The 26,924-nt window shown below is 33.7% G+C and overlaps 4 protein-coding genes across 10 annotated transcripts; 2 read left to right on the top strand and 2 right to left on the bottom strand.

Moving 5' to 3' along the window:
- Positions 1-1,942: 1,942 nt before the first annotated feature.
- SK13 (shaggy-like kinase 13) lies at positions 1,943-7,557 on the bottom strand. 3 transcript variants are annotated; one of them, XM_021443348.1, is made up of 13 exons: positions 7,289-7,556; positions 6,447-6,602; positions 6,265-6,357; positions 5,706-5,765; positions 5,321-5,593; positions 4,744-4,818; positions 4,608-4,664; positions 4,113-4,253; positions 3,957-4,007; positions 3,750-3,845; positions 3,576-3,659; positions 2,381-2,483; positions 1,943-2,288 (listed from the first exon to the last, which is right to left on the bottom strand). In XM_021443348.1, the coding sequence occupies exons 2-13, from the start codon at positions 6,567-6,569 to the stop codon at positions 2,206-2,208; spliced, it is 1,239 nt and encodes a 412-aa protein (XP_021299023.1). In that variant the 5' UTR covers positions 6,570-6,602; positions 7,289-7,556; the 3' UTR covers positions 1,943-2,205. The 3 variants fall into 3 exon arrangements, with proteins under 3 accessions (XP_021299023.1, XP_021299022.1, XP_021299024.1); XM_021443347.1 differs by having other exon boundaries at positions 6,447-6,606; positions 7,289-7,555; XM_021443349.1 differs by lacking the exon at positions 5,706-5,765 and having other exon boundaries at positions 6,447-6,606; positions 7,289-7,557.
- Positions 7,558-14,050: 6,493 nt separating this feature from the next.
- On the top strand, positions 14,051-17,249 carry LOC110427886 (Pectin lyase-like superfamily protein). Its single transcript, XM_021443523.2, has 7 exons — positions 14,051-14,341; positions 15,453-15,584; positions 15,695-15,874; positions 15,972-16,016; positions 16,109-16,316; positions 16,407-16,597; positions 16,692-17,249. Exons 1-7 carry the CDS (start codon positions 14,108-14,110, stop codon positions 17,082-17,084), a joined length of 1,383 nt encoding a protein of 460 aa, XP_021299198.1. The 5' UTR covers positions 14,051-14,107; the 3' UTR covers positions 17,085-17,249.
- PDF1B (peptide deformylase 1B) lies at positions 16,416-21,402 on the bottom strand. 3 transcript variants are annotated; one of them, XM_089785559.1, is made up of 7 exons: positions 21,094-21,402; positions 20,872-21,010; positions 20,468-20,660; positions 19,362-19,472; positions 18,302-18,364; positions 18,071-18,203; positions 16,416-16,553 (listed from the first exon to the last, which is right to left on the bottom strand). In XM_089785559.1, the coding sequence occupies exons 1-6, from the start codon at positions 21,320-21,322 to the stop codon at positions 18,102-18,104; spliced, it is 837 nt and encodes a 278-aa protein (XP_089641685.1). In that variant the 5' UTR covers positions 21,323-21,402; the 3' UTR covers positions 16,416-16,553; positions 18,071-18,101. The 3 variants fall into 3 exon arrangements, with proteins under 3 accessions (XP_089641685.1, XP_021299200.1, XP_021299201.1); XM_021443525.2 differs by lacking the exon at positions 16,416-16,553 and adding an exon at positions 17,395-17,986; XM_021443526.2 differs by lacking the exon at positions 16,416-16,553 and adding an exon at positions 17,395-17,986 and having other exon boundaries at positions 18,076-18,203.
- A 2,462-nt stretch (positions 21,403-23,864) lies between these two features.
- ARFA1B (ADP-ribosylation factor A1B) lies at positions 23,865-26,667 on the top strand. 3 transcript variants are annotated; one of them, XM_021443357.2, is made up of 7 exons: positions 23,880-24,143; positions 24,568-24,744; positions 25,316-25,386; positions 25,707-25,826; positions 25,940-26,058; positions 26,150-26,231; positions 26,399-26,667. In XM_021443357.2, the coding sequence occupies exons 2-7, from the start codon at positions 24,597-24,599 to the stop codon at positions 26,402-26,404; spliced, it is 546 nt and encodes a 181-aa protein (XP_021299032.1). In that variant the 5' UTR covers positions 23,880-24,143; positions 24,568-24,596; the 3' UTR covers positions 26,405-26,667. The 3 variants fall into 3 exon arrangements, with proteins under 3 accessions (XP_021299031.1, XP_021299030.1, XP_021299032.1); XM_021443356.2 differs by lacking the exon at positions 26,399-26,667 and having other exon boundaries at positions 23,865-24,143; positions 24,536-24,744; positions 26,150-26,243; XM_021443355.2 differs by lacking the exon at positions 26,399-26,667 and having other exon boundaries at positions 23,875-24,143; positions 26,150-26,243.
- Positions 26,668-26,924: the final 257 nt, after the last annotated feature.

Below are 26,924 nucleotides of genomic sequence, written 5' to 3'. Positions count from 1 at the left end.
ACAAAAATCCTTTCTTATAATAAGTTTTTGATTATATCTTTAATCAATCTTTTATTCTAAATTGTGAACTTTATAAAAATATATAGAATATATAGAAAAGATTCTCAATAATACAGGAGAGAGTTGCCTTGAACCCCTAGGTATTCTCTACCTAGCCACTTAAAGGGGATATAACAGATGCCGTTTTAAGTTTGGAAACCAAGTCTTGACACCGTCCAGGAAAATGGGTTTTAGTAAAAATATCAACAATTTGATTTGAAGAGGACACAAGACTATGATGGAAAGTCCCTTGAGTAAATTCATAACATGGTAATCAATCTCAATATGTCTGAGTGTGCCTTTGACATGACAAAGAATACAAAAAAGAAATAAATAAATAAAAATTGAGATGAACAATGATCTTTCGTAAATTGATTGATTATATGAACAACAAAAGCAATATCGCATTGAGTGACTGTAAAATAGATCAAACTCCCAACAAGTTGACAATATAAGTGAAAATCACAAAGAAGAGTATCATCTATTAGAGTAAGTTTAGCATTAGAGTCCAAGACACGGGAGAGATAGTATTGCAATAATGTTAGCTTGAGAAAGTAACCAGAATGCATACTTAGATTGAGAGAATACTAGCCATCATGGTTGAAAGATGCTTCAAGCCTCAAGAAATAACTAAGAGAGCCAAGATCTTTCATTTCAATTACTGACTAACCTATTTGAAAGAGTAACAGGTTCTCCCAAAACTTTACATGCCTAGAATTAGTAACCTATTTGAAATAGGATCTCAAACCCCTTGTGTTCAAACCCAAACTAAGGAAACAACAAACACGATCACGCAGTTGTAATGACACATGGATGCTAGCTGATTGTATTTTATTCGTAACAGAAGATAAGACTTGGTCAGGACACTGTTGACATAGAATTTTGACAAAATAACAGAAAATAGACAAGACTTTGATACAATGTTATGAAAAAAATAAAATGGTATAGAGTGTGCATGGCAATTTCTAATGATTTCAGGCAATGGGGTAACATCGAATTGCTTTTTCGTAAAAGGGTAATGGTGGTATAGTGGTTGTGAAGTTAGATGGATGCTAGCTGGTAGTGTTTTTTGGGTGAAAAAAGATATGACTTAGACAAGACATTATTGAGATAGAATTTTTAAAAATGATAAAAAATAAATAAAAACGACTTTGATTTCATGTTACGAGAAGAGAAATTTTATATTTAGAATTATAAATTATATAAAAATGAATGAGATAAATAAATAGACGAGATTCTCTATAACATGATGCTTTTGAGTGTTGTTCAAGGATCAAGATGCCTCACGGGTCAGTCTTTGGTTGCATCATGCATGGCTCTGAAGACACCGAGAGAAATTTCATTGAGGTTCTGTCCTGCCCTCAGACTGTTAACTGCCGAGCTGTGCGGAACTGAATGGAACTGACGAAGGGAAGCTGGGAAGACTCAGAGGCTATAGACACCGAGGGCGCAGAAGATCTTTTGACAGCAACATAAGCACTAGAAATTTTGATTCTAGGCAAATTGATCGAGGAGATGGAAACTGGGAGATAGTGTTATCTTGGTTTGTCAGTAAGGCTGATTATATTCTAATTAGGATTGCCACAAAGGAGAGTCTCACAATTTCCCTAAGGGTAGGTGAGGCATTTGAAGTTGGAAACCCAAGAATCTGAGAGAAAACATAGACCGTACAAAGAATGCAAGAAATAAGTACATTTGACAAACACAAGCGTAACCATTTTGCTGATTGTGTTAAAAATTGTTAACTCAAGGTCCAACCATTGATGGAAGGTCATGGAAGAACACATTTATTCACAACCAACGGCTTGGAACAGAGCACTGAGCATCACATGTCTCTTTACCCAGTAAATACCCCAATCGTAACCAAGTTCATCGGTGCAGGGAAGAAACAGAACAAGGCAGGTGTATGTCAAATGTACATTAGATGAAAATACTACAGAGATTATACTTGCAAACCACAATTACAGATTCCAACCATTTGCTGCAATTTAAGAGCCCTAACAACATAATGTTTGCATTTCCAAAGCAAAATACAGCAGCCTCTGAAGTCCACACTGTCTGGTTGAAATTCAAGGGAAGAAACAGGCTAGTCATTTAGATAACATGGAAGATAAATAAGGTACAGTAACACAATTCCTTTGCACCTATGAAGATAGGTCTTTCGATTTAGAAGCCAAGGAAGGGGCATTGCTTTCGAGCATGTTCTGGTATTAGCTTGGCCAGAAGCTCCAAACTCGCTCCTTTCAGCTCTGCAGTGTCATCATTGGAAAGAGAAGGATTCAGCAATCAAAAATTTTCATGTGTTTTCATTCAAAAAATAGAAGTGGAAAAAGTGACAAACCTTGAGGTTTAAAGTTGAACAGTGGAGGCAAGGGGCGCCCATTAGGAAGGCGAGCATTAGGATCGCGAAGTTCATCAAAAAATGGATGGATACAGGCCTCTAACTGCAAATGTAAAACAATCATGTCGTAATTTAATTTAAAATAAAAATCGGAATCATGTGAAAGTTGCATGGTTCTACGAAACATTTTGGCAATCGCATTCCCCCATTTAACAGTTGTTTAGTTCAAGAGGGCTCAAATTGCAAAGGTTTAAATAAGGGTACTTAGACAATCTTGTTATCGGAACAGAACAAAGTAGACCTGGCAATTTTGGACACGACATGTTAACACAACACGAGAAGACACGGAGTTAAACAGATTTAGGTTTAGTCTTAACATATTTCACGTCTAATCGTATCTGACACATTTTAAAACACAAAAATTTTCGTGTCTTAACATGTCAAACACAAGTAACACGTTTAAACACGTTTAATTAATTGTGTTATTGTGTTTAAACATGTATACATGACACGTTTATCAACCTGTTAAAAATTAATAGTTAAAAACTATTTTAACCTTAAATTATTTTGATTTGGGTGTTTGGAATAGTTCGTGATTGACGATATAGTTAATGATATATATTTAATTATGGATGAAAATTACGAATGATTGTAGATATTATTTTAAAGTTAGATGTTAATGAGAAATTTTATCATATTACATGATAATGAATTTTATGTATACTATTTATGTTAAATTTTATTATATTTGATATTATTATTATTTTGTTTTTTTTATATTTGCTTTTATAATTATTGAGTTTAAATTTAAATAATAAAATTATATTTAATTGTAAATATTTTTTATTTAATCGTCTTATTAATCGTGTCATGTCGTATATTGACACATTTAATAAACCTGTCGTGTCTTGTTATACAATTATTAAATGTATATGTGAACACGTTTTAGATTTAAGACACGAATATTATTCGTGTCTTGTTCGTGTTTAACCTAAACGTATTTCGTGTCTAATAGTGTTTGACACGTTTAAGACACGAAAACACGAATTGTCAGATCTAGAACAAAGTAACCATAACATTAGACATGAACAGCATCCTATAACGGTTTACTTAAAAAATGTTAAAGAGTATTTGACTTAAACCTCAATATTAGTATGTTCTAAAGCACAAGAGCAACCAAGTCGGAAATACTTACTGCAGTGCACCTCAGATTTGGAGAATATTGGAGAAGTCTTGAGACAAGATCTACTGCTTCTGGAGGCATGCGCTTGTGGAATATCTGTTATAAAAAGCAGATGGATTAATTTGCAACAAGGTAAGAAGACCATATTTAGTGAAAAATGATAAACAAAGAAACCATTGTGCTCACTTTATGCCAAGGATGAGCCTTGATTTGAGGGAATTTGAACTCTGTATAGTTTGGATTCATGCATTTTATCTCCTCTCGAGTTGGAGTCCCAAGTACCTAAAGGAACTTTAATTCAGTTCATTTATCTAATTAACAGTGCATCATATTTTTGGTGCATTTAGAGATACAAATTCTACCTCATGCCACCAAGTCCAAGATGAAGATTACCTTAATAATCTCAACAAGCTGGTCAACTCCACTCTCACCTGGAAAGAGAGGCTATGAAATTTGATAGCCAAAAGAGAAAAAGAAAACATTCATGCTTAGATTCACTTGCTACTTCATACTTAGTACAAAACTATAATTTTCTAGCATGTAAGGTACCTGTCCAAGAAGCAATTCAGCAAGGACACAACCAACAGACCATATGTCAATTGCAGTTGTGTACTCTGTTGCCCCAAATATGAGTTCAGGCGCTCGATAGTAACGAGAACAGATATATGATATATTTGGCTCGCCTTTGACCTGTTATAAGACAATGGATGATAAGCAACACACACTGCATGAATGAAAAGTAGCGCAGTTTAGATATAATGAGAAAACTCATGCATGAAGGCAAAGAAGCACAATATGTAGTGACAAGTCAGAAGATCAGGTACACCACCAGCTAAAGGATGTAATGCCTAAACCATGCATAAAATCTTTATATAAGAATTCTAAAATAAAAAAAACCAAGTCGACTCCATGCATGTGCAAATATTTAAAATTGAACAGTTGAATTTCTTTTAAAAAGAAAAATTCTTTCCTCATATGAACAATGAATCTAGGCAACATTGTCATTTCCAAACAAGAATTATAGCATTATCAAGAAGACTATACCAGAACTTTTGCACTTCCAAAATCACAAAGCTTGACCTGATGAGTATGGGGATTAACCTGCAGCAACACATTTTATTGGTGAATATCATTACCATCTAATCGTAACAAGGGACAAAAGTGAGCTTCAGATACAAACCAGAAGATTCTGCGGTTTAATATCCCTGTGGCATACACCTACACCTCCATGGATATATGCCAAAGCTCTACAAATCTGCCGAAAATTCAGTGCATACATAAAAGTCATAAGATCAAGCTTACAAGTCCACAAGATGCCTTCACCATTGCTAATCTCTCATAAACACATAAGAGAGCTAAACAGGTATTTAGTGCTTACATTTAAACCTCATTTCATAGGAGGACAACAAAGTGAAATAAGCATTATCATCAATATAACATCTCTTTTATACCACCTGGCTTTTTTACCATGGTATGCTAGAACCAAAAATGCGGTTGAAATTTTGGCTAAAGTTTCATAATCTAATTAAAAATCAAAATCAAAGAGGATAGGCAACTGATAATCATTGTAGTCATGCTAATAAATGCATAAGTCCACCCATAGCAACAGTAATGACTGGTGATTGCATATTACATTTCCTGAAATCCCCATAAACATTTTCTTCTCCACTTTTAGCATACAGTGTTCCTACTACAAATCATGTTCCAACTCTTGCATATGTGTCAAGCAGAATAAGTAGATGGCTTAGAACTGTCACCTGGTATGTGTAGAGTTTGACATATATTAGAGGCATTCGCTGATTTGCTCTACTATAGTGCTTTGCTACACGATATACAGTCTCAGGAACATATTCAAGCACCAAATTAAGATAGAGCTCATCCTTATCAGTCGTTGAAAAGAAGCAGTGCTTGAGTGACACAACATTGGGATGATCAAGTAGGCGCATTGTTTGCAACTCACGGTTTTTATATCTCTTATCCTGTAAAACCTTCTTGATTGCTACAGTTTCTCCACTTTCTAGACACTTAGCCTGCAATACATACATATATAAGGATGTAAAACAGCATTTCAAAGCTTATGATAAAGGCACCAGACCAAAGCCCCTTGCATTGATGATTCAGAAGTTATAATAAAAACAGCACCTGAAATACAATCCCAAAAGATCCCTGACCAACAACACGCTCAGCCATGTAACTTATGGTCTGCAGGACAATGCACAAAGAATTTAAGATGAGGAGGTGTAATGCACCGGAGAGGATTTGAAGATAGAAAAAAAAATGTATTAACCTAGAGTACTAATGCAGGTTGGTTTCTTCACTACTACTTACTTCACAATGAAAGTAAAATTACAGAAGTGAGAAGTTGTAGGCTTACATGAGATAAATTAGATATTCATTCATATTCAGATTGCTCATCATTGAAATACAAACCATGAATCCAACTCCATAGATCCAGTCAACTGATGCCATTACATAACACATATAAAATATGTTACAAAGTATGTACATCTTGCGGCAAGTTCAACAGTTTTCAGTCTGGCATGCATTTCGCATTTCTCAAAAATAGAAGCTAATGACCATGACAGTCAGTCCCAACATAATGTTAGAATAAATTACGTGACAACTAGAAGAATGACAATATGATACGCTGGCTTTTATTACGTGTAGAATTTATTACAATTCCATTTAAGAAAATATATACCTGCTTGGGTTCACCATTTCTACCACCAATAGTAGTAACTATAATATGTCCTGTTTCAGTTCCACTTCCGTCTACCACTGTTGCTTCCATTTCCTGACACACATAAATTTTGGTACATATAGAAGAAGCGTGTGCCATAAAGATGAGAAAATACATCACATAGAGATTTGCTTTGAAGAAACCTTTTCAACTTTCTCATCCTTGATCTTCATTTCATTGATCTCCTCTGGGAGTTTGTCGACGAATGTAGCATTACCTGTAGGCTTTCCAACCGCTGAAGTGGCAGCCATACCAGTAGAAGACATGTCTGATAATTATATAAGTGCTATGCTTGTTCACTGGCTGTATTTAAGAAAAGAATTTATAACCCAGTATACAAAAGCAAGACTATCTAACTCTTGAACAATTTCGATAAGTCAGAAAAAAGAAATCACCATTGAGCAGAATATAGCAATACAGAGAAACTAGGGTCTGCCATTGACTGTTTTCACTTGCAACACACAAAACAGCAAACAGTTTTGTTCGAATGTTAGGAGTGTCTAAGTGATGATGCAACAAACATACTACAAAAAGCAAACAAATTTCACACCACTCTAACACTCAAAGAACGTCCACATATTCCCCAAAAAAAAAAAAAACCCACCATATCACTTAACCATGAAAATACCAAGGTTCTTTCCAAAAGCAATACACAGCATTGAATCTCAGTAGACTTCAACTTACTCTGATAATATTTTCCCTCAATACGTCTGCTTAGTGGCTCAACTACAATATTTTGGATAACCAACAACCTTAAAAAATAAATATCATTTTACAAACAAAGCGCATCATTTAAAACAGTGCATAAAACTTTTCACTAAAACACAAACTTCAACAAAAGCTTACATAGTGGAGCATTCTAATGTTTAAGTACACGCCAACTATCAAAACCAAAACCTTCCTTTTTCCTTTCTTCCATTTTCTCTCCATCCAAACAAACTACCAGAAAAGAAAGAGAAAAACCATTTTTAAAAAAATGTCTAACCTTTGAAGCTGCAGATTCCCTCACATTTTGCAGACCCTTTGATCCCAACAAGCAAAACACAATTACAAAGCACTTAAGATCTTTCTTTTGGCTTTAAAAATGGAGTCTTTGGAGTTTCTGAAATGTTTTTCTTTTTCTTCTTTTTTTTTCTCTCTCAAAAGTTTGACTTAAGTAAGACTGTTTATTTCTCTCTCTTTGGATGCTCTGTGTTTTTTTTTTTTTTTCTGATTCTGAATCGAAGCAGAGCGGACTGCAAACGGATTCCATTAATTCCAGTTTAACGTTAGTTTTGACGTCCGCGCTAAGGAGTTAGTTGCTCACGTGGCAGTGGCTGGTTGGTTAGTTTCTTCAGTTACGTCATGCTGTTGACCGGCTCTTGATAGGGAGAGGTGACGGCGTGTTGTGAAGCGTACGATTTGGTTTCCTGAGAGCCCTTGGATTGGTTCATGATGACGGGAAGATGCAACTGGACGGTAGTGATGATGGAGACGATGAAGAGCGGTGTCAGAGAGTGGGTTTTGCTCTTTTGTAATGGAAATGGGAGGTAATGCTGTTGTCAGAGGAGCTTTGGACAAATCCGAATCACGAAACGCCAGGTCAGCATGAAAATGACAGTTGGTTCAGTTCCAAAACTGACCATTTGGCATTACTCTTTGAAGCCCAAAAGCGTCCTTTATTGGGCCTAAAATTACCAACAGGCCTCTTCAAAGCCCAAAACAGCTGCCCTATTTGGGCTTATAGAAAAGTGGTAGTAACAACTTTGGTCTCACTTATGGGAAGGTAAATTATATGCTGAAACGATAATTAAATTATAAGGTAATTAAGTTGGTAAAAAGGTGAAAAAAACCAAGTTGCTAGCTTGATTTAGATCTTAGATAGATTTAATAAAGGCATAATGCTCAAATAAATTTGTAAACTATTTAAAAGAATTTAAATAAATTATTATTTTTTTATTTCATTCAATTAAGCTTTTATATTTTTATTTTGAATCAAATAAAACCTTATAAGTAATATTGATTAATTGTCATTAGACAAAATACCACTTAACATTTTATATCCACATGGCATTGATATGACATTGATGTGGAGGGTGAAAAATGCTACATAGATAAGTTATCATATCAAATTAGTATGTTACAATATTATCGATTATGATATGTTAGCATACAACATCATTATCAATTATGATATGTTAGCATGCTATGTCAACACCATACAACATAGAATGACAAATGGTATTTTGATTAAATCAATAATTTACCATAAGAGTTTATTTGACTCAAAATAAAAATCTACGAACTTGATTGAGTGTAATAAAAATATAAAAATTTATTTAAATTTTTTAAAATAATTTAGAGATTTTCGTAGATATTACGTTTTTGATAAACGACTGCGTATTACACTCTAAAATTGAATTTAAATTTAAATGAATTATAAAATTAGATCCGAAGAAGGGTTACGAGGAATAAATTTGTAGGTTTTGAAACCGATTTTTTTTTAATTGATTTGCACTCAAATTTGTAGTTAGCGGCTATGTTGAAATTAGTACCTAAATTAATAAAGCTCTTAATAATTACTTATTTATTTATTTTGAGTCTTTCTTGTAAACTTACAAAGTTATGGACAAGCTTCATCATTGTTAGTTAATTATGGTTAAACGTTTTTGTTTTTGGCATATTTTGGACGTACAATATATCAAAGAACTATATAGTGGAGACTTCTAATATTAATATTAATAAGATTAGAGACTTCTACTATCAAAGGTCTTCTTTGGCCTAGCTATAAATTCACGTGATAAAGTTTCTATTCTTAGTCTTAGGGTTCATATATATATATATATATAGACTGATGGCGACCAAATGTACTTAAAATTCAGTTTTGTCTTCTTTTAAAAGAGTCATGATAGAACAAAGGCAACAAATTTCAACCAGATCATGCAGCCAATTAAGTAAAAGAAGACAAATCCCAGATTTCCTCAGAATCAGAAATTTAGAGACAAATCAACACCAATGGCACGTAATGTTGCATTTTTCCATATTAAATAAACCCTTAAAATATGATGCATGGAAGATGGAGTAAGAGGTTGAAGCTTAACAAGCTTCTCTAAACCCTAACTAGTATAAACAAGAGTATTAATAAATGCATGGAACCACCATGGTTGGACAGCCTTGGATTTTTCAAAGCTCACATGTGTACAGTAGTAGGAGAGTCACGTCGAGAAAGATGGACAAGAAACACTGAATTTGTTTCTGTGAAGATCACAAACTCTAGAATGAGCCATGTTCCAACCATGATCATGACCTTCTCTGTAGATGACATCAATGGGTGTTTCAGCCTTCAAGTTTTTCCAAATGCCGCAATCAATGTACCTTTCAAATCACAGATCGTGGCTTAAGGGTTTGTTTTTTTTTTCAAACTTTGCGTCTTCTCTTAGTGATTTAGATTTCTTTTTCTTGTTGCTCTTCAGGTGTCATAGGGGACGTCTAGTAAGTTCAACAATTACTATAATTACGCCATGTTATATATATATATATATATATATATATATATATATATATATATCTTAAACCAATTAACATACTTTTGAAGCTTTGATTTGACCACAGAAAAGTTTAAAAGTATGATTGGAACTTAATTTCCTAGTTTCATTAGCTTGATGAAAAAGAAATCACATCTTAATTTTAGACCGGGATCACTTACAATTAAATATATTTAAATTATTTTAAAGAAATTAAATAAATTTTTAATTTTTGATTACATTCAATCAAATTTTTTTATTTTTATTTTAAATCAATTAGATATTTATGACTAATAATAATTAATTAACTATTAATTAAAATAATATTTATTATTTTACACTCACATAAGGTTAACTTATCATATTGATTTGTCATAATAAAGGGGTGAGATTGTCATGTGACTATGTCACTATCCTACGTTAACAAATCATGTAAATATATTTATTATGATAAATCAACATATTATGTGAATATAAATTATCTGAATTAATTTTAGTTAGTCAATTCATAATTATAAAGAAAGTAGACCACGTGTGTGCTTATCTATAGGCATCACAACATCATGATGATGTTTTTTATTTGCGTTGATTCATGGAGAATTTTCAAGTAGTTATCAAGTTAAGATAAGGAAGAGGGTAGACCTTGCTTGTAAGGGATATGGTTGTAATTAGGTGAATGCTATTTTTATCATCCATCCTCTCTACCTTTGACACCCAATCAAGTATATTTTCATGTTTAAAAAAAATTATTAATAATAAATATTTATTTAATTTAAAATAAAAATGTAAAGATTGATTGAATTTAATAAAAAAATAATGAGTTATTTGAATGTTTTTAAATAATTTAATCGCAGGGCTCTGCAAGAGAAATTTAATTATTGTTGTCAGGTAATGAGAAGAAGATCAGTAAACAAGGGGGCAAACGTCCCCAGAGCCATGGCATGATATCTGGGAAAAACAGATGCTTTAACACATAACGGTAAGCCTTTTGTTTTAGTTGAAAAATACAAAAGAGACTGTTTTTTTCACATGCAAAGCTTATTCAAAGTCATTGTCAGGTGAGAAAATATAAATGCATGCATGGCCCCATCCACATGTGCTTAATTCCATTTGTCATCTCCTTTATTTCTATCTTCTCCACTAGCTTTATAGCTAGCAGGCTTTAGGGTTTAATTTTTTCAAAGATTTTGCCATGTGCTTAGCCGCTTTTAAGGCCTTAAAGTAAAGTCTTCAGCCGTAATTTCCTGGAGATTGGTCTATGCTTAAGCTATTCCTGGCATATCTGTGTAGGTAACCTTAATGATATATATCATATTATAGCCTTTTATATGTATATACATACGCTTTACATACATGGTAACAGCAGACAAAAGGAAAAAGAAACTTGTAGATAAGATATAAATGCATACATCATGGGGTGTTGCATTGCCTGATATATATACCATGGGTCATGTCTCTCCTTACATTGATTCATATGTAGAAAACTTACAAAGGAAGAAGAAACTCTAATCTTCAACTTCTTACTTGTTATATTCACCAAAAATCTAATTCTTCACATGACTATACATTAATCAGGATACAGATTAAGACTTGCATGTGATCTTTTGGGTTACGCAAGCATGAGGTTTGCATTCACTTTCTTCCATTTTTTGCATTCACTTTATTTTATTTTTATTTTTTATTATATTTAATTAAATTTTTATACATTTTTATTTAAAATCAAATAAATTTTTATGATTGATAGTTGATTTGAGTGTTATTATTCAAAATATTATTTATCAATTTTATATCACATAACATTGATATGATATAATAAATGATAACATGACATGTTGGTATGATATGATGACATAATCATGTAATTTTTTTCACTTTTCATATTAATGTTATGTCAACATTACATGAATATAAAATGACAAGTAATATTTTAATTAATGATAATTAATCAACAAATAGTTATGAGTGTTGAATTGATTTAAAATAAAAATATAAAAATTTAATTAAAAAATGATTCATAAATTGCTGGATGATACACTATATATGTACTGTGTTTCCCATGCAAGTCAAAATGTGAATAATCTTCACTTTGAGTGAAATGTCTAATCAAATTTGGCATGAAGTAATTGTAAGTAAGGAAATGCGTTATATATTTCTATAGGCTTGAGGATGGATAATGAGGTTAACAATAATTGGATGAACTTAAAAAAATAACAAAATAATAAAATTTAAAAAAAATAAACAATTAAAAGAAAAATAAAAATGATAAATTAAAAAAAAGGATAAATGGAATTTTTTGGGATAAGGATCGATTGAAGATGAAGTTTGAAAAAACAATACAAAATAAACCAAAAAACAAGAAAACGAATTTAACAAAGAATCAAGCACATTGGATATAAGTATATCCAAGCATCAGCACCACGAGATTAGAGTGGAGAAAAAATTAGAGAGAAATCAGCAAAAGGTTAGGGTTCTTGAGCTTTTTGAATCTTCAAGTTTAGATCTAGGAGAATCGGGGTTGTTTCAGGAAAAACTAATCTAATTAAAGGGAAAAAAGATCAACAAGAGTTTTTAGGTAAGATTTAGTACAATTCCGGCACTGGCATATAGCGATTGACAACAAGCTGTGCAGCGATCGATGATATTTCAACAACCAGAATCTGGAAAAAGAAAGAGGGAAGGATTTCTAGAGAGATACAAGGTCAAGTTAGAGAGAAAGTGAAGAAGTCAGAAATAAAGAAAAAGAAGAGAAAAAAAAGGTTTAATGCAAGAGGCAAAACATCTTCCTTAAAACGACTTCGTTTGATGAACTAGGTTTGACAAATTGGATCCACGACCCGTGCCTAAACCGAGATTGGTTCATAAGGCTCATTAGTTTGAGCTTTCTTTTATTTTGGGTACTAAAACCTAACAAGGTAACTTTTGATGCTTTCTTTTTTCTTTTTCTTTAAAATGTTTTGATTTTTTTAAAAGATGATTTAATTGTAAATGAATAATGTAGGGACTTTAATTTGAGAACATATTTTAAGAGTCATGAAAATAAATTAATTTAAAAACAATGATTATTTAAATATAAATTTTTTAAAATGAGACTTTTAAAGAAAATTAAGTGGTAATTTTTTTAAATTTTTCAGAGTTAAAGTAATTTATGGGACTTTACTATAAATGGGTAATCTCATAAATTATTTTTATAAAAGAGGTTTATTTTTAAATAATTATTACAAACATAAAATAATAATAGAGCCACAGTACTAATGTGTTATATAAATTTAATAAAAACGTAAACAAATAAAAATTCTCTAGTGATGGAATTTCAATAATGCTATAAGCGATAATTTTTTGAAAATGTCTGAATGAGAGATTTTTCTTGAATTTTGCTATAAGTGTTGGAGTTTTCAAGGAATATTTCAATATCAAAAAGTTTTTATTTATTTAAAAAAATAAAATAACAAAAAAATTGAACACAAAATAGACAAATAGGTGAATAAAATAAAATTAATTAAACATTGAATTTAATAAGAAAAAGATGAGACATAATTAATTAGGTACTAATTAAATGGACATTGTAAGGGTGCTAATACCTTCCTTATATGGAATTATACTCTCGAAACTAAATTTGTTTCGTAGATCAAAACTTATTTTTTTTAATGAACCTAAATCAAACTGAAAACTTAATTAGAACAAATAGATTCACTTAAATGGTTAATTGCACCTAAACAAAAAAAAGTTGATGACGTCTCCTCTTAAATCGAATGGTTGAGTTTCAAGACTCACAAGTCATTGAAAGTTCCAATTTAATTAACATTAAACTTACAAGAATTTACTTTTCAACTAATTAAAACATAAAATCACCAATTTGGTGGAATATGAAATCCATATAATAAATTCAAAGCCTATTTTACTCATTTAATATAAACCTCAACATTTTGATGACTTTAATAAAGGTTTCAAACTATTGGTCACTATTTTTGGTCTGATTAATGCAATTTCTTTCATATGTAATATGTCCTTTATTCTTTTACTTCTTCCTATTTCATAGTGGGTCATGCAAGTTTCCATAACCTCAAGAGTCAATAGACCAATAAACAATGGGAATTTTTTGGTTTGAAAATGAAACGTAACCATATCCCAAGTCTTGGCTTCACTACTGTATAGCACATGTGTGAACAGTTTGCTTTGGACTGCTTTGCTTGCCTATATATAGATGTCACCCTACTTATCTCGTCTACACAGATAATAGAAACAGAAGAACCCATCTCTCTTTCTCTTCCATCCTTTTCATCGTAGTCACAAGCTCAACATTTATGAAGATGTGTAGGGTTAATCTGACAAATAATGTTGCATTGTTTATACTTATTGGCTTGTTATTTCTGTCTTCAAGCTTTGAAGTCTGCAGTGCTAGGGAAGGCAAGCACTGGGGGTGGAACAAAGCTAGTTCTCGCCGTCAAATTGCGGCACGACCACGAGCAGGAAGCTCTGCCACCTTTAATGTGTTAGCCTATGGTGCCAAAGGTGATGGACGCACAGATGACACCAAGGTGTGTGGTTATTTCATGAGAGTAATTAGCCTCAATGATCTGCTCATAAGCCTGTTTACTACCATTGATCAACACATAATTTAACACATTGAAACCTACATATTCTGCTATAATTCTTCCTCTTTTTCTTCTTTATTTACTGTTAAGGTTGAGCCTTGAAGTATTGCAAAAGGCTTGAACAAAAGATAAATCCAAACAGATAGACTAATTTGCTACCTACTAGCAATATATGTATATTGCCCTTTTTGTTTCAGAAGATGCTAAATTGCACCATTTATATATATATACATACATACATATATATATATAAAACTGGGTTGAAGGAGTACCTAACGCTAATCAAGTCTTTAAGCTAATTCGTTATAGAAGACTTGTTTTCAGCCTTAAGAACATTGACCTATCATGTCCCCAAGATGAATCGCATAAGTTGAGAACATTAACTCCCCTGGACCACATTTGTGGCCATCCCTACTTCTGGTGGTGGTGTGGTCGTAGCCCAAGAGAGTCTCCTTGCCCTCAGCTCTGTTTGTCGCTCAAAGATTGCTTGCATTACTCCAACCTTCCTGGGTGGTCTAGTCCCAGGATTTGCCCGTCTATATACCTTGTTTGAATCAAATTTTGACTTGTCCCCACATAGGACCCTGAGGTGGTTCCACACCCTTAAATTGCACCAATTGAAGAAGAAAAGCTCAGACATGGAGTAGTGACTCACGAGATCGGAATTGATCATGTGTTTCCACTGTTGTCCTTTCACGTGAGCAGCAGTCAGTGATAACCATTTTGCATCCCATTCGTAGCATGTCTATACTGATAAAATGACACGTGAAAAGGACTAGCTGGAAATAGTTAAAAAATAACACTACTCTTAGCTACCTTCCTGTTATTTTTTTCCTCATAAAGGAAGAACTTAATTTCCTATATTCATTTAACTATTTAGTAATTATCACATGCCGGATCTTCGAGCTTTTCCTTTCTTAAAACGAACTTTTTTTTCGTTTTTATCTGTCATTTCCTTTTCATTTTCATCTGCAAGCACTCATTATGGAGTAAGCTGACATAAACTTTAATATCAAAATCATCGAGACTAAAGCTCTGCTTCATTGCAAACCAGGCATTCGTCGCAGCATGGGCTGCAGCTTGTAAAGTAGAGGCATCAACACTGATGGTTCCATCTGGGTCAGTGTTCCTTGTTGGACCCATTTCCTTCTCGGGCCCTAATTGTCAACCCAACATCGTATTTCAAGTAAATCACCATGCTTCTTTAAATTATTAGTTCTTCAGAGTATCAGAATGTTGCACCAGGCTTAGATTATTCACTTTATGCCCAGACTAACGCTGTCAAATTTGATATAGTTGGATGGCAAGATCATAGCTCCTACAAGTTCTGGTGCTTGGGGATCAGGTCTGTTGCAGTGGATTGAATTTACAAAACTGAAGGGGATTACAATCAGAGGCAAAGGAAGTATTGATGGACAAGGTTCGGTCTGGTGGAACGACTCACCGACCTTTGATCCTACAGCTGAAGATGGCATGGTAACGGGGAGACTTCTTTTATGATTAAACACTTCCTTATACAGGGCATTGCCATCTCCATTTTCACTTACGCATGCAAATCATGTCTGTCTGGCAGATAAGTGCTGAACTGAGGGGAAAGATGCCAGGCACCAAACCAACAGTAATTACTTGCTTTACTACTCTCCATTTTTACAAGCTGACAACTGACTTTGAGATCAGAACATCTGATTGGTGATGTTATTTGGAATGCAGGCTTTACGATTCTATGGAAGTGATGGTGTAATAGTGACTGGCATAACTATACAGAACAGCGCTCAAACCCACCTCAAATTTGATGCTTGCACAAGCGTTCAGGTTTCTGGCTTCAGTGCATCATCTCCTGGTAACAGCCCCAACACAGATGGAATTCACCTGCAGAACTCCCAAGATGTGGTCATCTCCAGCACAACTCTTGCTTGTGGTAAACTCTTCGGTTCAAGCATTGCCAAATAATGATACTTCTCAAATGAACAATGTACCAACCTTCAGGGATTTTTGTTGTCTTCTGCAGGAGATGATTGTGTATCGATACAAGCCGGATGCTCAAATATATATATCCATGATGTGAACTGTGGACCTGGACATGGAATCAGCATCGGAGGACTTGGAAAGGACAACAGCAAAGCGTGCGTGTCAAACATTACTGTTCGAGATGTCACTATGCAGAACACATTAACTGGAGTCAGAATTAAGACATGGCAGGTAACTAAGAACACCCCATCATCAACAAACTTCTTCCTATAGTGAGCCTGCTAGATTCAAACTATTGAAAATGTCTTATTGTTTCTCATTACAGGGAGGCTCAGGCGTTGTACAACAAGTGATGTTCTCAAACATTCAAGTTTCAGAAGTTGAAACTCCAATCATGATTGACCAATTCTACTGTGACAAGAGCAGCTGCAAGAATCAATCTTCAGCTGTGGCTGTGTCAGGCATAAACTACGTGAACATAAGAGGAACCTATACAGTGCAACCTGTACACTTTGCATGCAGCGATAGCCTGCCATGCAGTGGAGTGACTCTAAGCACCATCGAGCTAAAATCAGCTCAAGAAAACCACCGTCTGAGTGGACCTTTCTGTTGGGAGACCTATGGAGAGCTCAAAACTGCCACAGAACCTCCAATTAATTGTTTGGAGATTGGGAAACCATCAAAAGCAGGAACTCAATCTAGTTTTGAATCTTGCTGAGAATAGCCTCCAATATATAGCCATACAAATTAATATGAATGCTAGGGTTTGCCATTTATACTCATTGTTGTAGCCATATTCTTAGGATATGTAAAAGACACGTATGTGTACTGAAGCTGATAGTATAGTCCAATGCAAACTGTCGCCTACGGTGAATTATGTTTTCTTGACAATGTAGCAAAATCGATCAGATAAGAAGTAAAGAACTTCAGTTTGCATTAGTTACTGAATACTGGAGGAATCCAAGCATTGTTAAAAGATAAATGTAGGAATTCGAAAACATTGTCGCAGAAAACAAGTAAATGTAGCTACAATCTACTATCTAGTAACCATATATTGAAATAGTGAAAAGGAAGGGTTCATCAAGATCATTTGGCCACATGAACAGTATTGTGGAACATCATTCGCAAACGCTGTGTATTGCAATGTGTAAGTTAAAAGGAATAAATACCAAGTAAGGACATAATCAATTGCAAACTTCAGCAAAATTAATAAACTTGAATACCAAAGAAAAAGAACACAAAGCTCCAAAAAGAAGGGAAGTAATTCACCATCAAACAACACAATATAATACTTGTCGTATGGGGTGAAATTTTGAAACTATATGGGAAAGAAAATGAGTTATAAAAGATGATGAGAATGGATAAATGAGTGAACAGATAGGAAACCTGTTAAGAAACTAAGGGTAGACTTCAATTTTCCCATTTACCAATTAACAAGATAACCTATGAACAATAACTAATTGCTAATTGTTTTACGAAAAAGACATGAATCACATGCCTCCCTGAACTTGACAACTTGTATCATCTATTAAACCTACAAAACTCCATGATTCTTGTATTTAAGCTATTATGGTCCTGTGAACAACCTCCAGTAATTGGCACTTTCAGCATCACAGCCACCTAAATCAGCACACAATCTAAAGGGTAAATGAGATGACAACAAAAAGGAATCAAAGTTTTAATTAATTTCTGTTTGTCATGAACCTGACATGATTGAGGAAGCCTCTCTAGACATTCATGATTTTCCAAAACCAGCAGCAGCTTTCTTCCTTTTTCGGGTTTCTACCTTTTCAGGGCTGGGGAGTCCAGTCATATCCTCATATTTCTTTTCTAAGGCCTGCAAATTAGATCAGTATTAAGCAAATTAAGATACTCTTCCGTAGGCACCACAATCATATTTCTAAGGCCTGCAAATTAAAATCCTCCTGTACTCACCTCTAGCTGTGTGCGAATACTGTCAAGAACTTCATCTGTCATTCTGTCAAAGAACAGAATCCCCTGCAAATTCAAGAACCATGGTTGCAAAAGCAATTTAGTGATATGTTGCAAAATTGATCTCAAAATAACATACTACAGTTAGACAGTAAGAAAAGAATCTCTCCTGGAAGCTCCTTTCCTACTTTCTTCACCATAAAAAAAGCCCATAACATTACTATTTTAAGAGGGAAATAGGACTTAAGAAGTGCATTATCAGTGTTTTCAGTGTTGACCAACAGAGGATAGCCCAGATATAGTTTCGGTGCTACAAGCAGTCCCAGCAAAATTGAACCACTTGTACTTAAAATGGAGATAGGTTTTTGGATGATTATAACATCCTGGAACAGGGGTAGTCTAATGTAGAGTTTTGGGGCAAACTCCACTTTACTAGAAAGTTAAAAGAAAAACGAGACTGCCAGAATGTAGTTAACAGTCTTGGGCCTTAGTTTGTTCACATTCGACATATTCTGAAAAGACTTAAAACAGAAAGGAAACACCTGTGTGGGCATTGAGTTCTCCGTTGAGAGGAAAGAAAACAGGACTTGCATTCATACCTAATTAGACCAAATCCTTACCCTTATCATCACCCTTAGAAGTGGCAAATGGGTGGATTCTGGTTCAATCATTTCTGGTTTGGATCATTTCAGATTCTGGTTAGTTTAGGTCATTTTAAATTTTTATGTAAGATGTAACTATTTATTTTCAAGTTTGGGTCATTTTGGATGCATATTATTTTAGATTCCGAACATTTCGAATTCAAGCATCTTTAGATTCAGGTCTTTGACTTTTTAGTCAATTCGGGTTTGGTCAACTTCGAATTCGGATTTTTTGGGCAGTTTTTAAGGTTCCAATTAGTTCTGCCACCTTAAATCCCATCCTGCTTGTCACAAAGTTCAACAATCAATATTTCATATATATTATCTAAAGCTAAACAAGTCTAGCTCCTAAAACTGCAAGTTACTACACCTGCCATTGACAAATTAACAACAATAGATTAAATTTGTACTGAAGAACGAACCTGAAGGTGGTCAAATTCATGTTGGAAAATCCGTGCAGGAAGCCCTGACAAATTAACTGTAAATCTTGCACCATTGACATCTCGTGCATCAATCTTTATGGATTCTGGTCTCTGAAAGCACAAATTAATAGGAGTAACAGATAAGCATAGTGGAAAAGAGATTATAAATCATATAAAAGAGAGATAATGTCCTATTTAACTTTATAGTGTCATACATGTATTAAAAATATGTTCAATGTAACTTCAGTTTTTGTGACGTTTGGTACTTTACAATACAATGTAATTACAAGTAATATAGTTGCAAATAATGTGATTGTAAGTAATGTGATTGCAAGAAAGATAATATTGTAGTGTTTGGTTTATAAATACTTTATTGGTAATATAACATCAATTTCCCAAATTATCTCTATTTATTAAAATATAAATTTAATATACTCAGATTTTATATTGTTAATTTTTATATAATATCATCTCTTAAATATATTTTTAATATCATATATTTTATTTTTATTTCTTATTATAATCTTATATATTTTATTTTTATTTCTTAATATAATTTTTTGTATTATATATTTTATTTTAATTTTTTTCTTTTAAAAAATAATATAAATTTTATTGACAGTCACCATGACTATTGAGAATAACAAAAAAGTATTCCTTGAAATCTATATATAAAAAAACAAACTATAACATTGCAAAATATTTTTAACAAAATAACAAAATTGAAAGGTAAAAATATCTTTAATAACATTGTAGAACGCTAATTGTATTGGTTTTTGACTGTAATGTGATTGTATTGCACTCTTATATTGAATTAGTTTGTTGTCAAACAAACACTGCAATGTAATTTAATTAGACACATTAAATCGAATGTGCTCTCACTTCTTTCATACAAGATGCTACCATTGTGCATCAATCTACCTGAATCTATAACATTGCCGACAAAACTTGCTAACATGGCTACTAATCAATCAAAATGAGAGACATGACGAGATTGCCATGTCATCCAATGAGACCATTTCAATTTGCACAAGTGGATGACATGTAGCTACCACACGTCACAAAAAATATTTTAAGAAAATGAAAATCTTTAAAAAATAAAGTACCTCTACATCAGCATAGATTCTTGGAAAAGATAAGCAACCTTCGTTAAACAGCACTGTCTTCTTGGAATATTTGTTAACTCTCGGATTTACAAGGACGATTTCTTGTCCTTCACCTCGCTCGCCAACCGCATTAAACACCATAAGTTGAACATTAACTCCTACTTGGGGAGCTGACAGACCAATGCCATCAGTTCTGTTACAAAACGAAGCCAACCAAATTTTCACACTCCTCTAAATTGCATGAATTCCCTTGTTCTTGAAGAAAAGGAAAACGAAACATATCCATTGATCACCCAATTTCGAATTAGTGAAGAAAACAACTTTAGACTACAATTGGCCATTATCTTTGCTATAAATCAAAAGTAGATAGCAACAAATGCATCATATCACTATTTTATACTTACTTGTACATAACGTCGAACATTTCATCGACAAGCTTCTTCAAATTCTCATCGAAAGTATCAATTCGTTTATTTCTCTTCCTCAATATCGGGTCGGGATACTCCACTATTTTCAGCGGCGAATCGAACCGAAGATCCTCCACTTCAAAACAAGAAAAATAAAGTAACTTTAGAACCCAAAATTTAAAAATAAAAAATATATGAAGAGTTTGACTCTTTGCTTACTGGAAGCGACTTCGTCGTCTTTGGATAAGAAGCCTCGCTTGGCTTGAGCGTGGACAGGAGTCAGCTGAGGATTGGTTTGATTTAGCGAGGAGATGAACCGCGCGGGTGAAGTGAAACGGTTGAGCCGGTGAAGGAAGGCGGTCGAGAGAGCGGTTGGGTGGTGGAGAATGGGAACGAAAACGCGCGTTAAAGAAGGAGAGTGGAGGTGGAGCCAACTCGTGCAAGCCATCGCAGACCTTGGGACAAAGATCAGTGTCGCAGGAATAAAGAGAAACTTCTTTGGTGTTCGAAAAGTTTTTGGAGTTTTTGCGTTTTAGTCCTTGTGAATTGTTTGTTTTGCTAATTTTTGCCGCAATTTTTATTTTTTATTTATTTCGCCATTTTTCTCTGAATTTTAGCCAGGCCAAAGGTTTTTCTTGGCTAGAAATTTTTTATTGAAAACTATTTTTTTAAAGATAAAATAAATTAAAATAAAAATATAATTATTAAATCAAAAATAAAATAAAAGTGTGAATGTGGGTTTGCCAAATATGCAGTTAATTAAATTAAACAAACTTTTGATTAAATAATATATTTAAATAATTTACTATTATACTATTGATAAAACCATATAATAAAAAATGACATCGATTAGATATTAGTTTAGTAGTGATAAAAAAAGAGCATATAATCATGCTAATTGATGATCATAATGTAAATGTTGAAATTGGTACTAAAATTTTTTATTTTTTCTAATATAAATTAATTAATTTATTTTTATATGATGATGTAATATGTTTACGTATTTATTTATATGATAAACGTAATATGATTTTTATTTGTTCTGAAGTATTTCTATACAGAATTTAAATAAAAAGCACATCAATAAATGGTTATTTTATGATAATAACAATAAAAACATATAACTAATGCTAATTAATTTTAATTTAAATGTTGAAATTTGTTTTTCAATCTTTATTTTCTTCTAAAGAAAACCAATTATTTTAATTTTATATGTTAAATATAATATGCTTATATATTTATTTATGTTGATTATATATTTTATTAAAAAATATTTTACATTATGCTATTATTTTTATATAATAAAATAAAATTAATTAACATATTTGAAATGCTTGCTTATTTTATATGTAATACAAGGCTTAATTGGTTATATCAACAACAATATGATTAATATGAATAAAAATTAATTTAATTAATAGTACCTTTTAATATATAAATAATGTGAATGATTTAACATTAGCATATGTATTAAGATATATGAAAAAGTATTAATTTTTTTTAAAATTTAAAATCATTCAAATAAAACAATTTTGCCCTTGTAACGAAGAGCTAGCTAAATTCCAGTTTTATAATTATAATTACTCCTTTTATTTTTGAAATAAATTTATTCATTACTTACTATAGTAAATTTCATAAAATAGTTACTAATCTTATAGTATTTTCCACTTTGCTCACCAAATTTCAATTTGTTCTCATCTGGTCACTAAATATTTCAGATTGTATCTAATATTGTCACCTTAACATATTTGATTCAAAACAAATAATAACATAATGACATAGTAACCATTTAAGGTAGGGGTGAGCATGGGTCGATTTCGATCAGTTTCGGGTCAGTTTTTCATCAAAACCGATCAAAAATTTTTGAGATATAACCGACAGAACCGCAGTGATATAAAGTCGGTTTCAGTCGGTTTTTTAGGAAGTCCGTTTTGGTCGGTTTCGGTCGGTTTTTGATGATGAGATCAAAAATTAAGGAAATTAGGTCCCGGCGGGAAAGGGGGAAATTAAGGAATCTGGACTTGAGGGGGGCCCGGGGGGAAATTAGGTCTGGCAGGCCAGCGGGGAGAGGGAAATTAGGGAATGTGAACTTGACACTTGAGTGGGGGGAGGGGGTAGCGGGGGGAATCGGGAATCATCCAAAAGGACTCCTGGGAGTCGGAGGGGGGCGGGCAGGGCAGCAGGGGGAATCGGGACTCGTGGGACTGTCAACTGTGAGACGGGGGGCAGGGCCGCAGAGGGAATCGGGAATCACCCAAAAGGACTCTTGGGAGCGGAGGGTGCGAGCAGGGCCGCAGGGGGAATCGGGACTCGTGGGCTGTGGGAGCCTGGGAGGGGGGCCGGGGGAATCAAGTCGAGGCCGTCTAGAGTCGGGGGGAAATAGTAGGGGGCGGGCCATGGGCGGTCGGGGTAGCCGGACGGGGGCCCATGGTGAACGTTCGATTTTCGGTCAGTTCGAGGGGGAAAGGATTCTCCCTGACGATCGAGCCGATCAGCCGACGAGGCCTATCGGCACAACCGACGGTTGCAAAACAACGTCGGTTGGACGTTTCCAACCGACCGATGCCCGCCCCTAATTTAAGGAAACCTATAAAAGTTTTCTTTTTCTCTTTTTTTTTTTCCATAAAATTTTCATTCTAACCAAACAAAGAAATGGTAAGAAAGATAACAAAGAAACTTGGTTGCAAAACTTTTTATAGATTTTTAAATAACACGGTTTCTTTAAGTGATTATTATTTGATATAATTAGGGTAAATTAGTGATTTTTAAATAACATTGTTTGATATAAATATTTTCTCAAGGCATTTGATTAATGAGTTGAACATATTATTCAATGATGATGTCGTGACTTATGATGCTTATAGAAAATAAAATTTTTAATAAAGAGAGCACTATTACATATTATTAATAATTTTTTTATATGATATGTTGATTGAATAGAGCACTTATATATAATTACATGTTCTTATTGCATGCAATACATAAAGTCCTTCATTTTGACACATGGGAAGAAGTCTCTCTTTTTTTAATTATTATCCATAACTTTTTTGGGAGATAAATAAAAAATTTAGTAAATTTAATTAAGCCGCCCTGGACTGAAAATTAATTCGTATCTGGTCAAAGCAATAAATAAATAATTAATTTATAAAACATTTCATATTTGAGCCGATTATTTTTAGATGCCATTAATCAAATAAAAGAGCAGAGAAATAAACGGAGAGAGTCTCAAGAGAAAGAGATCAGATCCTCCTTCCAAGCACACCAGAAAGGTAAACTAATTTATATTCCTTTTGTAAAATTTATTTCTTCTTTTATCAACAGGTAAAATAGATCCACCAAAATAATTGTTTTTTTTTAAATCTTTTCAATGATTTATTTGAAGTTTTAATCTTTTTCTTTCTCTTTGCTCTGGGCTTGATTTGATATATCTGTTATTATTTTAATATTTCTGGTTCATTTCAGCGTTCTGAATTTTAGGATTCATTTTATGATTTGGGTGTTTCTCAAATTTTTTGATTGATATCTGTTTGATGATTTTTGTCTCTTTTTTTTTTATAGATATTTGGGTTGAATTATTTTGGGGTACATGCTATCAAGTTCATGTATTTTGTTTGAAATTTTATTGGGTTTTTGTTTTTATTGATTTTTTTTGGGTTTTTAGTGATTGATTTGCTGGATTTTTATGTGAATAAGTGCTGTGAGCTAGAAAGAGCAGAAGAGAGATGGGGATGACTTTTACGAAGCTCTTTAGCCGGCTTTTTGCCAAGAAGGAGATGCGTATTTTGATGGTGGGTCTTGATGCTGCTGGTAAAACCACTATTCTGTACAAGCTCAAGCTCGGTGAAATCGTCACCACAATCCCAACCATCGGTGAGTTTTGGAACATTCGCATTTCTCTGAGAAAGGAAAATCCTATTTTTGGTTGTTTTGGAATGGTAGCCTCGTGAGAATTCTGAATCTAAGCGATTTTGATCAGTTGGTGGATGATTTTGGCCTTGATTATAATTGTGAAGCAAAAGAAATGGCTCAAGATTTTCATTTTGATTTATGGTTCGTGTGGTGCAGTCAGATTTACCGGTTTGTTGTATGCGAATCATACTACTTTTTAGATGACTGATGGATGTTTTTGGCTTGGTTGTTATATTATTAGTTGGTTTGTGCAGCATTTAGTTTTATCCTTATTTGGAAAGGAAATGGTTCACCTTCATTATTTCGTCTTTATTGTTGGGTTGTGAACCATGTGAATTGTTTCTATTCTATATGGTTTTCTGACAATATTGTAGGCAAGGATTGTATCTCTTTAGTTACTAGCATCCAAAAGGAATATAGATCCTCTCATAGATACATAGAGGTTATTGCATGTATTGATTTTCGTAATTAGGGGGCTTTTGGTGGTTTACCAAAGTTTTAATTTGCAATGGTCTTTTCATACTTTTTGAAGGGTTCAATGTTGAGACAGTGGAATACAAGAATATCAGCTTCACCGTTTGGGATGTTGGGGGTCAGGACAAGGTATGCATCTTAAAAACTAACGATGGTGTAGTTCTATGATGTATGCATGTTAAACTTTTTGTGTCATTTATCCGAATTCATCCCAAATTTCCAGCAAGAAATGATAATATCATGATGTTTGGACGATGAATCATGAAGCCTTATTTTCAAGTATGTAGAATGCATATGTGTATAACACTCTGCCATCTGATAATTCATGTTGTTTATATAGGGGGCATAGCCAGCAGTGAAGCCATATTCCTGGTGGAAATTTTACATATTTCTACTGTTTTGATTTAAAAGTGCTGTAGGGTCGTTAACTTTCTTTCTTTCAAATACAGATCCGTCCTCTGTGGAGGCACTATTTTCAGAACACTCAGGGTCTCATTTTCGTGGTGGATAGCAATGACAGGGACCGTGTTGTTGAGGCAAGGGATGAGTTGCACAGGATGCTGAATGAGGTCTGTTACCTTGTCAAATAAGGAGAATCCATTGAAATATTTTTCTTCCTTATCTCAGACACAGAAACAGCACATAAGGGCTTTATAAGCTAATGATATTTTTTTTTTTTCAGGATGAATTGAGAGATGCTGTTTTGCTTGTATTTGCCAACAAACAAGATCTTCCCAATGCAATGAATGCTGCTGAAATAACTGATAAGCTTGGACTTCATTCTCTCCGCCAGCGCCACTGGTAAAAATGTCCTCTTATTTCTTTGTTTCCTCCACATATTTTACTCTCACTGTTTGTGCAACTTTCTGATTTGATTTGATGTCCATTACAGGTATATCCAGAGTACATGTGCAACTTCTGGAGAGGGCCTTTATGAGGGGCTTGATTGGCTTTCCAACAACATTGCTAGCAAGGCAAGTGCATAAACCTCAAAATGTGTGTAGAAAAAACTGTTGTGTTCTAGAATAAGCACTTACCATTTGAATATGTTGGAATTGACAACATAGGTCCGGTTCTTTTTTGACAAGTCATAATCAGTTTCTACATTGGCTTATCTACCTTGACTTGCTTTCTTTTGCAGGCATGAGCGAGGCTCAGGGTTTTGGTTGTTAGTTAGGCTCGTTGGAATTCTGGCAACTCTGGAGAGGATGGCTTCCCCTTTGTCCTGGAACTTTTGTAACGACAGAATGTTTACTAGATATAATATGTGCTTTGTTTAACCTCGGCTTTAGCAAATACTTGTAGTTGTAAACAACACTTTATTACTCCAGCCTTTGGGAATCGGATTTGTTGTTTAGTACTGTTTGGGTCGATTTCTTTAGTTCATATCGACTAGTATCTGATTTGGTATTCGTTGGTTATCTGTGCTGCCTCCATTTCTTTGATAAGCTGCGCAGGTGAAGGTTTTCTTCACCCCAGTTTGCATTTAAACTGATCTTTGGTGTTCTAATAGTACATCAACTAGCATCAAGATGCTGGTAAGTGCACATGAAATGATTATCTCATGCATGCAGTTCACGTGGTTCTGGAATATTTGACCTTCAAATCCATGTAATCATGCTTATTAACAAAACGTGAAGCAATTATGCCGCACATACGAATACTGA

The sequence above is a fragment of the Theobroma umbraticum genome, unplaced genomic scaffold, assembly GCF_002168275.2.
Source record: "Theobroma umbraticum cultivar Fairchild unplaced genomic scaffold, ASM216827v3 scaffold_239.0, whole genome shotgun sequence".
Classification (NCBI taxonomy): domain Eukaryota; kingdom Viridiplantae; phylum Streptophyta; class Magnoliopsida; order Malvales; family Malvaceae; genus Theobroma; species Theobroma umbraticum.
This window is presented reverse-complemented; position numbering and strand designations above follow the sequence as displayed.

What these genes read in the sequence shown, in the direction of transcription:
- SK13 (XM_021443348.1), bottom strand. Translation starts at nt 6,569, where the DNA reads ATGTCTTCTACTGGTATGGCTGCCACTTCAGCGGTTGGAAAGCCTACA. An exon ending in TTAAACCGCAGAATCTTCTG is followed by an intron (nt 4,665 to 4,743) that starts GTTTGTATCTGA and finishes GTGTTGCTGCAG; the next exon opens with GTTAATCCCCATACTCATCA. An exon ending in AGGCTCATCCTTGGCATAAA is followed by an intron (nt 3,660 to 3,749) that starts GTGAGCACAATG and finishes TTTTTATAACAG; the next exon opens with ATATTCCACAAGCGCATGCC.
- LOC110427886 (XM_021443523.2), top strand. Translation starts at nt 14,108, where the DNA reads ATGAAGATGTGTAGGGTTAATCTGACAAATAATGTTGCATTGTTTATA. An exon ending in TGCCAGGCACCAAACCAACA is followed by an intron (nt 16,017 to 16,108) that starts GTAATTACTTGC and finishes TTTGGAATGCAG; the next exon opens with GCTTTACGATTCTATGGAAG. An exon ending in TCAGAATTAAGACATGGCAG is followed by an intron (nt 16,598 to 16,691) that starts GTAACTAAGAAC and finishes TTCTCATTACAG; the next exon opens with GGAGGCTCAGGCGTTGTACA.
- PDF1B (XM_089785559.1), bottom strand. Translation starts at nt 21,322, where the DNA reads ATGGCTTGCACGAGTTGGCTCCACCTCCACTCTCCTTCTTTAACGCGC. An exon ending in GAATCTATGCTGATGTAGAG is followed by an intron (nt 19,473 to 20,467) that starts GTACTTTATTTT and finishes TTGTGCTTTCAG; the next exon opens with AGACCAGAATCCATAAAGAT. An exon ending in GTATTCGCACACAGCTAGAG is followed by an intron (nt 18,204 to 18,301) that starts GTGAGTACAGGA and finishes TCTAATTTGCAG; the next exon opens with GCCTTAGAAAAGAAATATGA.
- ARFA1B (XM_021443356.2), top strand. Translation starts at nt 24,597, where the DNA reads ATGGGGATGACTTTTACGAAGCTCTTTAGCCGGCTTTTTGCCAAGAAG. An exon ending in CACCACAATCCCAACCATCG is followed by an intron (nt 24,745 to 25,315) that starts GTGAGTTTTGGA and finishes TACTTTTTGAAG; the next exon opens with GGTTCAATGTTGAGACAGTG. An exon ending in TCTCTCCGCCAGCGCCACTG is followed by an intron (nt 26,059 to 26,149) that starts GTAAAAATGTCC and finishes TGTCCATTACAG; the next exon opens with GTATATCCAGAGTACATGTG.